The sequence below is a fragment of the Notolepis coatsorum genome (genome assembly GCF_963971535.1).
Source record: "Notolepis coatsorum genome assembly, chromosome: 16".
In the NCBI taxonomy this organism is placed as follows: Eukaryota; Metazoa; Chordata; class Actinopteri; order Aulopiformes; family Paralepididae; genus Notolepis; species Notolepis coatsorum.
The window spans coordinates 70,440,325-70,451,719 of record NC_140180.1 but is presented as its reverse complement, the minus strand read 5'-3'; the positions used below and the strand labels follow the sequence as shown (position 1 = coordinate 70,451,719).

At 45.0% G+C, this 11,395-nt stretch overlaps 1 protein-coding gene across 1 annotated transcript; it reads left to right on the top strand.

Moving 5' to 3' along the window:
- Positions 1-4,166: 4,166 nt before the first annotated feature.
- Positions 4,167-4,885, top strand: LOC311243005 (polyubiquitin; the record flags this gene model as incomplete). Its single annotated transcript, XM_084332067.1, has 1 exon — positions 4,167-4,885. One exon carries the CDS (start codon positions 4,167-4,169, stop codon positions 4,626-4,628), a length of 462 nt encoding a protein of 153 aa, XP_084188193.1. The 3' UTR covers positions 4,629-4,885.
- Positions 4,886-11,395: the final 6,510 nt, after the last annotated feature.

The following is an 11,395-nucleotide window of genomic DNA, read 5'->3' as shown; positions in this document are numbered from 1 at the left end:
GTGCACGTTTTGTGCGAGAGAGTTGTACATTCTTTGAAGAAACTCAACTTTCTAAAATTCTAAAAACAGCGAAGAAATGTGTGGATTGATGATGGTAGATGTCTGTGCTTGCGGGCCAGTGCGAAGATGGTAGATGTCTGTGCTTGCGGGCCAGTGCGATGATGGTAGATGTCTGTGCTTGCGGGCCAGTGCGATGATGGTAGATGTCTGTGCTTGCGGGCCAGTGCGATGATGGTAGATGTCTGTGCTTGCGGGCCAGTGCGATGATGGTAGATGTCTGTGCTTGCGGGCCAGGGCAGCAGTGTTTCCCAGCTGGCGTGAGTTGGCCCGGCTGCAGGACTTCCTCCCGACTCAGAGCAACTACTGTCGAGCGACTTTAAAGTTGAGCTAGACGGATGAAGACACCATCCCATCTGCCTTTGGCCCACAAGGACAGCATGGACTCATGTTCTGAGGAGAGAATGCGTGACTGAAAAGAATAAAGAGTATGTAAATAATGAGCAGCCATTTTAGATGTCTCTAAAAGAGGCCATAACAATCCATCAGATTTTTACTTGTCAGAGTATCCTAAATGTTATGGGGGGAAAAAGATGAGATAGATGCTAAATTGTAAGAGAGAGGTATATTAAACAACATTTCCTAGTCTTGCTGAAATAAAGACTGCCAATATTTAAACCGTTGTGAGTTGTTTAATTTCAGTTCAAGTTTTTTAAAGGTGACATGCATTATAAATGTCTTTTTTCAGTGTCTAGCATTGTATTATAGTAATAGGAGTTAGTATCAATGTGTTTGTGTCTCTAAATACCATATTGGCGGATTGCAGTCATTCAGGTCATTCATTTCCTGGTAGAAAAAATCAGGTCATTCTGATTTGACTCTCATGGTGACGTCACGTGGCGAGGATGGAGCGGATAGTGATCCGATTGGCTCTGTGGTTGTAGCGCACCAAACGGGGTTTGACAGAGCGAGCGAGAGAGAGAGGGAGAATCAGATAGACCCTTGCGACAGAGCACACATACACACGCGCGTCGCGCTGTCGTCTCTCGGTCTGTCACTCTCCCCCTCTCTATCTCTCTCGATTTGGGATCATAACGCCCCGTCTATAGCGGTAGCGCGCGGCACAGTGAAAGACTTCCTCAAACGGGAGAGAGAGAAAGAGAATGGGACCTGCGTATCTCGCACGCAGCTGTGTTTACACAGTGCTCTCTCGCTCTCTCTCTCTCTCTCTCTCTCTGTCTGCCACTTGCAGACTGTGTGGATGACTGTCACTGAAAGTGCTTATGGGCAGAGCCCAGCCAATAACAGGCTGAAATCTTGAGGCTGGAAAATTATGCTTTTGAGTACTCCATTAGAAATATAAAACAATGTTTTTTTTTAAAATAAACCTTACAGATGTCTTCCATAGACTCACAGGAATGTGTAAAGTTGCCCAAATAGTGCTAGGAATAGCAATGCAGGCCCCCTTTAATTTTTTTTATTATTAAAAACGAAGGTTCGAACGTCCGTTCGAAAAACTCTGACGAAGTTTGAATCACTTTATTCAAATTGAGGATTTAGTTTGAGGATATATATATATATATATATATATATATATATATATATATATATATATATAAAAATATATTTTAATACATTTTCTTTTTTTAATTAAAAACGAAGGTTCGAACGTCCGTTCGAAGAACCCTGACGAAGTTTGAATCCCAAAAACAGGCTTCGGGGACAGCCTTACCAAACATTATTTATATTATTCAAATGGAACTCAAACATGTTCTGTTGTGATGTCACAGTATGATGTCATTCTAGAACATTTGTGATGTCACAGTATGATGTCATAATCAAACATTCTAGAACATTTGTGATGTCACAGTATGATGTCATAATACACAATTCTAGAACATTTGTGATGTCACAGTATGATGTCATAATCAAACATTCTAGAACATTTGTGTTCTATATATATTCAACAATTCTCTAGGAAGATCTCATTGTGCATCTTGAAACAGGACTCAACAGTACTGAACAGATAGACTAAACAACATAGATTGAAGCCTGCATTTCTCAACCAACAACCAAGGTGCCTTGCCTACCGTTTTGCTGTGGAAAGGTGAGTGTCCACAACGGCTAGCTAGCTGTTCTACTTGAATACTGAATGTTAATATTGAATCAGACAATATTGAATACTGAATGTTAATTCAGGTTGACAGGGGGCTGGACAGTTGATTTAATAAAAGAAAAAAGACTAATTTAATCAGATTAATCACTTTATTCAAATTGAGGATTTAGTTTGAGGATATAATTTTATTTTTTATTATTAAAAAAAAAACTGACGAAGTTTGAATCCCAAAAACAGGCTTCGGGGACAGCCTTACCAAACATAAATTGAACTCAAACATGTTCCGTTGTGATGTCATGTCACAGTATGATGTCATAATAGAACATTCTAGAACATTTGCGATCTCACAGTATCATGTCATAATAGAACATTCTAGAACATTTGTGATGTCACAGTATGATGTCCTAATCAAACATTCTAGAACATTTGTGATGTCACAGTATGATGTCATAATAGCACATTCTAGAACATTTGTGATGTCACAGTATGATGTCATAATCAAACATTCTAGAACAAACTTTTGTGTATATTCAACAATTCTCTCAGAGGGTCTAAAGCTCGCCCTGATCTCATTCAGGAAATAATGTTGGTTTTATATAGGATTGCGAAGGCAGGCTGTTCAGTGGAGTTTTGTTGGGTTCCGGGGCATGCTGGGATTGCGGGAAATGAGATGGCTGACTCCCTTGCCAAACAGAGCCTGGGAAGGGAGGAAGAGATAGGCATTTCAATGGGAAGAGTAGAACTCAGAGAGAAGATAAAGAAAGGAGTTGAGGCTGAGTGGCAGGATGAGTGGGAAAAGGGGACCAAGGGAAGGCACTATTTCTCTCTGCAGCCTCGGGTCAAAATCAAGGTGGATGGATAGGAGCGATAGGGTGAAGATGTGTAGATTGAGGCTGGGACACTGTGGGTTGAACAGTACCTTGTGCATTGTGGGAAAACATCCAGATGGGCGGTGTGAATGTGGAGAGACTGAAACTGTCAGGCATGTTTTCCTAGAATGTGAAAGGTATAGGAAAGAGAGGGAAATCTTTTATAAAAGTTTGGTAGAGTTGGGAGTCTCTTCCTTCTCTCTTAAATCTTTCTTTGGCATGGATAATGAGAACCGCCAGCTGATCACAGAGTCAGTGCTGACATTTCTGCACGCGTCAGAGTTGTATCAGAGGATATAGCGTTATTGTATTTATTAGTATTGGACAGGCAAGAGGAGCAGAGAAGAAGGAGATAGAGACGATAGTAATGTGTTTTGAAGATGAGAAGAAGAAGAGTGTAAACAATCAAAAGTTGATTTACCAGACACCTAACTATGGAAACCAAACCACTAGCGTAGTATAAGAACTGAGGAGGGCAGTAATACGCCATGTTGCATCTACACTGCGGGAAATTCAAAAGAAGAAAGAAGAAGAAGAGCTCATCAAAAGAACTGTGGAGGGCAGTAATACGCCACGATGCGTCTACACTGCCTGAAATTCTAAAGAAGAAGAAGAAGAAGATCTCATTGTGCATCTTGAAACAGTACTGAACAGAACTGAACAGATAGACTAAACAACATAGATTCAAGCCTGCATTTCTCAACCAAGGTGCCTTGCAATGCCTACCGTTTTGCTGTGGAAAGAGACAATACAGACCCTCTCCCGTTGGCTGGCGGTGCACAGGCATCACCCACATTTTCACAATTTCCCAGCGTCTAGTCTAGATTACTATACACCTTACAAATATTGTATTTGTCATGAGTCATTCTCCTTGGCTAATCTTTGCCATCTGTTGGATTTAGCCAGGCATATCTTAGTTATTGGCTCATGATAGTCAAAACCATATCACAACACTAAACATTTATTTTTTGATTATCTTTAATTTAACTTAGAAAATAGAATCAATTATCAGCCCCCCCCCCACCCACCCTACTGCTAGCTGCAAGATAATGCTATTTGAGATTATGACTATAGGTTTGCAGTGGGTTTGCCTGAAATGTATGCTTGATTTGTGGATCTATATAACGTGTTGCACTCTTTTTTTTTTTTTTTTTTTTTATTTTTTTTTAACTACAGGTGCAAAGATGCAGATCTTCGTGAAGACCCTCACCGGCAAAACCATCACCCTAGAGGTTGAGCCAAGTGACGCTATTGAGAATGTCAAGGCCAAGATCCAGGACAAAGAAGGAATTCCCCCAGACCAGCAGAGGCTGATCTTTGCCGGCAAGCAGCTGGAAGACGGACGCACCTTGTCCGACTACAACATCCAGAAAGAATCTACTCTCCACCTTGTCCTCCGTCTGAGGGGAGGCATGCAGATCTTTGTGAAGACCCTTACCGGCAAAACCGTCACCCTAGAGGTTGAGCCAAGTGACACTATTGAGAATGTCAAGGCCAAGATCCAGGACAAAGAAGGAATTCCCCCAGACCAGCAGAGGCTGATCTTTGCCGGCAAGCAGCTGGAAGACGGACGCACCATGTCCGACTACAACATCCAGAAAGAATCCACTCTCCACCTTGTCCTGCGTCTGAGGGGAGGGCAGTAAAGTGTAAACATGAAACAAAGGTCTACAGTACACACTAAGGGTCCCATTGCAGTATATTTATTGGCACCAACCTGAGTAATAACTTATTTTTTAATGGGGCAGTAAATTATTCCATTTTCTTGACTACTTGTCCTTGTTTTTACAATGATTGTTAATATGCTTATGAATATTCCAGATACTAGCCAATATCCAGTTACAGTCTTGGATAGGATATGGTGGTGTTTATATGCATGTTAATCTCCTGATTACCAATTTGCCCGTATACATGAGTAAAATATCAGCAGTATTACCGTGGTAAGAGATTATCTTTGTCTTTGTTACTGGTCATGACCCAATAAAATGTATTTGAACATTGCATTTCAAATTTTTGGCATTGTTATTAAAATATGGATAATGTATTTACTACTTTTATGGATCTACTAACGGTAGTATGCAACATTTCACATCCGCATCAAGTAAACTGGCAAAATACTGTTTCAGATAGGCGGGAAGTGACATTTCTAATATGGCAGATACAGTGGCGGAAGAGATCTCCAGGTCATAAGACATTACACTCGGGTGTATTGAATCAACACTGAATACATTTTCTTAAAGCGTAAAATTAACCAGTGAAGGCTCTTAAATGTGTTGCACTGGCTGTGCTTTCACTTGCAAATGGAGGCCCCAGCAGGGCCCTCATTCATCAACGTGACGTAGAAAATGTTCTATTTCCATACTTAAGCACAGAATTTAGAATGTGTGCACGCACAAAAAAAACGGGATTCATCACACGTGCGTACACAGGTCCTACGCACACCTGTCATGATAAATATCACCTTGGTCCTACGCCGAGGCTCGTGCACACTTTCACGTATTTGCATACCAGAACCGCCCCGATTAACCATATACGGTAATGGAACACCCCCATGAAATGTGGAAAAGTGGACTAACCCAAGCGAACTCTGAGAGACTTCACTGAGAGCGAGATTGATCACCGAGGTCCAACCGAACTTGAACGTATAATCTTCGGTGCGCCGGGAGCCAAGGATGTTGACTGACCCAGTCCTGCTACAGAACCAGCACATTGACAGAAATAAATGACAAGAGATGACCTGACATTAAGCACTGTAATGACTGAAATTAAATCAATTTCAGCACGCCAACTCTGCGCTCTACAATGCCTATTGTGTGCGCTCGTCATGAGCCCGTGGTTCTGATCAGAGTCATTATGGCTTCAGTGGATAACCCTGATCTACATTGTGATGTTTTAGATACCCCAGTAATAACATTACAATTGACTTAAATACAATTAGGCCTGAATGAGACTCCGGCCACCGGCACATTATCAGCCAAAATGCGCGTTTATTGATGGAGCAAACTCTGAGAGATTGTTCACAGAGGCGCTGCCGAACCAAAATATAATATGATGTGTATAATATAATGTGTGTAGAGGCATATGATACAATCCATTTTGTTGTTGGTATTAGGTAGCCTATGAATTACATATAATAGCAGCCAGCCTACATTATGCAACAATAACTTGCGCATATATAACACACAGCCCTGCGAAGCCTGCATACAGTAAACTAACTTGATCATTAATCTAGCTGTTGTATCTTTACGCTTATGAAAACATTAAATAATATGTATAGGCTATAGGCCGCCTATATTCTCAAATGGCTTAATGGCTATCCAAGTCCTCGATATCCTCGCGGACGGACCAGTATTTATATGATCATATCATATTCATATTCATATCATAGTTTACTCTATCAGCCTACCAGCATGTAATACGTTCTTTGTTAGAACTCAACTCGTTATTATTTTGCGCATAGATTGCAGAAATACGGGAACGTTTTGATTTAGGCTTTGACATTGTAAAACTAAATAAGTGAAATTCTGTAATATCACCCACACGATATATGCTCTGTGTCCAGAGCATGTATGCTTTTCATTCATAAGACACATTTATTGCAAGGGTGTTGTATACACATACACTCAACAAATAACCTCTGTCTGTTCTCGTTGCAATGCGTTCTTATATCGTGGGTGTTCATATGACTTGTATTCTGCTTACAGCTTCGGGGTTCCACTTATTACGTTTAACAATGGCAAAGCCTTTTAAATATAATCAAAACGTTCCCGTATTTCTGCAATATATGCGCAAAATAATAACGAGTTGAGTTACGCAGAGCACAGTCAGTGCTTATTTCCGCGTTGTGAAAATATTCTACCACCGGCGCCACCTACGCATGGTCCGACCTGTGCTTAAATATACGCACAAAGTCAAGCACAAGTTCAAATAGATAAATCCCACACTTTGCTTAGAAATGATCGTACGCACGGCTTAAGCACAAATCTGTGCGTACGTCAGGTTGATAAATGAGGGCCTGGACCTCCCTTCCAGTCCTGGTCGGGTCGTTCTGTATCTGTGTTCACTCTGTGTTCATGGAGTGCTGTACGTTACCATTCTGTACGTCACCATCACCTGCCGCGTCTCCGGCGTGAGACGACGGCCCAGCCATTACCACCTGTCGCCGTTTGCCTGGAGTGGGACACCGTCTTCGCTCTCTAATTCTCTACGGGAGGTTTTCCAGTGTTCCCACTCCAGACGTCAAGGCGGCACGCCATCGCTCCCGATTCCACGGGAGGAAGGCGTCTCTTCGTGATCCTCGTTCCTGGGGTGAGGCTCGTCGTCGCTCCCTAGTATTCCACGGGAGGACGGCGTGTTCCCATCCCGGTCCCCTGGGACCCCCTTTGTTCTGCGCTGCCCGTCTGCAGCATCCGAGGAGGAGGAGGAGGATCTCCGTGCCCGGCCCCCGCTGTCAGGCCCCTGTCTCCGTGCCCGGCCCCCGCTGTCGGGCCCCTGTCCCCGTGCCAGGTCCCCGCTGTCGGGCCCCTGTCCCCGTGCCAGGCCTCCGCCGTCGGGCCCCTGTCCCCGTGCCAGGCCCCCGCTGTCGGGCCCCTGTCCCTGTGCCAGGCCTCCGCCGTCGGGCCCCTGTCCCCGTGCCAGGCCTCCGCCGTCGGGCCCCTGTCCCTGTGCCAGGCCCCCGCCGTCGGGCCCCTGTCCCCGTGCCAGGCATCCGCCGTCGGGCCCCTGTTCCCGTGCCAGGCCTCCGCCGTCAGGCCCCTGTCCCCGTGCCCCGGCCTCCGCCGTCGGAACCCTGTCCTCATCCCTGTAAGCAGCTCTGGCCCTCGCCCTGTCCAAGGCCTTAACCCTGTTCTCTGTCCCTGTCTCCAGCCCGCCTCTCCGGGCCTCTGTCCCTGTCCCCCTCTCCAGTGCCCCTGGTCCTGGCCCTGACACTTAGCCCTGGTCCTTAGCCCTGGCCAGTGGTGCAGTCGTAATATGGGAACTGGTAACACGCCACGCCACGTGCATGCGCACAGAACTGATTTATACACACACACACACGCACGCACACACACACGCACACACACATACAAGCGCATATACGCAAGTGCAATCTTTCTATCATACAAGCTCTTCTTGCTCTCTATTTGTGTGAATGTGCACGTGGAAAGCTGGCGCGCAGCACAGACGCTTGATTCAATATATCCGAGCCACATTAGTATTCACCTCCACTGCCTGTGTCACACAGAATGAAGGGGGAGATGCATTCAGATAGCCAACACCCAGACACTTAGTCTACCTGCGCTTTTTGTTATGTAAAACGGTGGCCGGGTACTTAGTCACAACGAATGGATACAGCGCATTTTTGTGTGCGCGTACACGCGAGTACACATCCGTGCGCGATCGCGCGTACTTCTGCCTCAGTGATCTGGTAACATGGCGTGTAACCGCGTGTGACCACGACTGCACCACTGGCCCTGGCCCTTAGCCTTAGTCCCTTAGCCTGTTCGCCTCTTAAAGGCACAGTGCCGCATTTTCCATATTTCCTTGACTCTAGTGTTTTTGTGTTTTCCCTTAAAGGGACTGTGCCGCTTTTTGTTCTATAATAAATATTTGCCCTGTTTTGGCTTACTCTCATACCTGTCTTGTGTTGTGCGATTGGGGTCGGTTACAAACCATAACAATCACTGGGATGTAAAATCTGGAGCTGCTCCATAGACAATGAATGAAAATAATGTTTGTGTGCACCCTTAATCACTGATTGGAGGGTTCCCTCTCTGATTCCTAGATTTAGGAGTGATTGGTGTGTGTGCACAAATACTTACTGGAAAACATAAGTGAATTCTTCAAATGAGTGGCATTCCCCTTTTAAGTGAGAGGTCTGGGGACACACAATTCTGATTTTGTTCGCATTGGGTTTGGATCTGCCAAACCACTTGTGGCTACCATAAAGGAAACCCTAGGGAAACACCATCAAGTCTCTCAAGCGCATGCAGGCCCGATTTTAGAAACTATTTTGAACGTTACATCTCTATTACAGATATGAAAAAATCTGACAACTAAAGCCTTTGTTCACACAGCAAATCTGAATCTTTAGGCTGACTGTACACATTGTAAGTTACAAGTGACCAGATCAGATTTGTGTGTTCAGCCAATGTAATAACAAAGTATCTCTCATTATATACTATAGTGTATCTGGTAATAATAATTTGCTGGCATATCTACTATTGGTTGTTGTAACTGAGGGGTACAATTCCCTGACTGTATTGTTAGATATGATACTTACTACCACTACCTCTTGTACTTTAGACTCTGGCCACCCAGTACTAGGTATGAATAATTATGATAAACACTCCCACCTGATGAAACGGATCCAACACAAATGTACCAAGTCGAAAGTCTGCGTTTAATAATAATACATAGCAAAAGGTATGTACAACGATCACTTAATTACATTTATGATTTGAAATAGTATGCACTTTTATGGCAAATGAGTATTCGTAGGTAGATCAATATCGAATGTCCAATCTCTGATTGCGCAGGAAGCAAATATACAACCTGGAATATTTAGGGAACAATAGCAATGATACTTGAATGATTATATAGCTGGATACACTAGGGGAAGGTTCCGACTGCTTGTAGGACAGCTGGAGGGGGGGGGTAGAGTCTGGCTGTATCCCGTCTGGCCGAGGGTATCCTGGGAGAGCCCACAGTCGTGCGACCCGGTGCCCAGCGATCCTCGATCCACAGATGAAAGCAGTTGGACTCTCTGTGGCCGGCGTCCTCCGGTCCACGATGGAGAGACGTGAGGCGACCTCGTCGTGTAGAGCATCTTCTCACCTGTCGTCCTCTCCGGGGGGGGTATTTCCAACACACCGCAGTGTTGGCCTTTATCCATAGAATAATCAAAGTACTCAAAGCATAATCCAAGCCGGGGAAGGCTAGCCGTCGTCGGTAGAATAATCCAATATACAGGTCCACTCGCTCTTTGGCCTGGAGCTCCTCGGGTGCAGCTTCACGTGGGGTCAACCACCCTGGATAAGCGTCCAGCTGATGCCCGAAACGATGGGGGTGCTGATTACTATAGAACTCTTACCGCACGAGGCACTACATATGAATAGACTATTATTAGCTTAATAGAATACGTCCAACTCGACGATATAGTGCCAAATATGACTATTCAAATATTAATATACACGATGTCTCAATGCCGATACTGGGCCGAATTGGCCTTACTGCCCACACGTGGTTCGCGGGGAGGCTTTTGCGTCTGTCACTCTGTTGGAGGGTAAGGAACTGGACTAAAAGGAAGCTCTACTTTAATAGCGCAGTATATATACGCACTATGAACAAATAGTACCATTAGTGGTGCGGTAGACATATTCCTACGCGGAACTAGGACTTGTCCATACATGTTGAGCGGTACGATTGAACCTGGTCTGAGGGGTATGGCGACCTGGCACCAAGGTCTCGTCCAATGGTAGAATGGAGACTATTATGGGATGTTCAGTAGACTAGAAGGGATATTCAATGCATATTGTACAAGGAATATACAAGGGATATCAGGGGATATACAAATACAATTAAATATATATATATAAATAAATATATATATTCGGTTTAATCTGATCCTTCAGAACAGCCGCCCCCTAATTGGTCCCAACCCAATTAGTTAAGCAGAGACAGATTAACCGCACTGTCTACCACTCAAGGGTTCGCTGTAAGGGTCAGTCAACTCACAAAGTCATAGGGTCATGGTCATCATCGATTGTGTCTGGGAGTCGGGGCAGTTCTATGAGCCTCGCCACAGGACGGGTGTAAATGCGCCCCTGGACGAGTACTTCAGCTGCTCGGACCTTGCCATCGGCACCGGTGATCACTTTGCTTACGCGGCCAGCCGGCCACATAGCTCTGGGTAGTGACTGGTCAATAATCATGACGACTGTTCCTTCCGTCAAATTGTCTCTCTCTTTTACCCACTTCTGGCGGGTCTGTAGAGACGGTAGGTAGTGCAGTAGGAAACTGCTCCAAAACTTGTCGGCTAATACTTGGCTGTACCTCCACATTCGTCGGCCGTTCGCTTCTTCAGGCCGGTACATTGTCTGGGGTAACGCGGGATCTAGCCGCCCCATCAGGAGGGTGTTGGGGGTGACTGGGTCGACATCTGCTACATCACTGGAGACGTAACCGAGGGGCTTTGAGTTCAATACTCCCTCAATCTCCGTGAGGACTGTCATTAGGACTTCTTCCGCCACAGTCTGGGCCCCAAGTACTGCGTACAGGGCTGTCTTTATAGAACGTACTTCTCGTTCCCAAGTTCCACCGAAGTGGGGTGCGTTTGGGGGGTTGAATTGGAAGTCAATCTGGGCTGGAGCGAGGTGGGTCTTAAGTTCTGGGCCCATAGCTTGGAAGCTCTCCCTCAGCTCTCTTTCTCCGC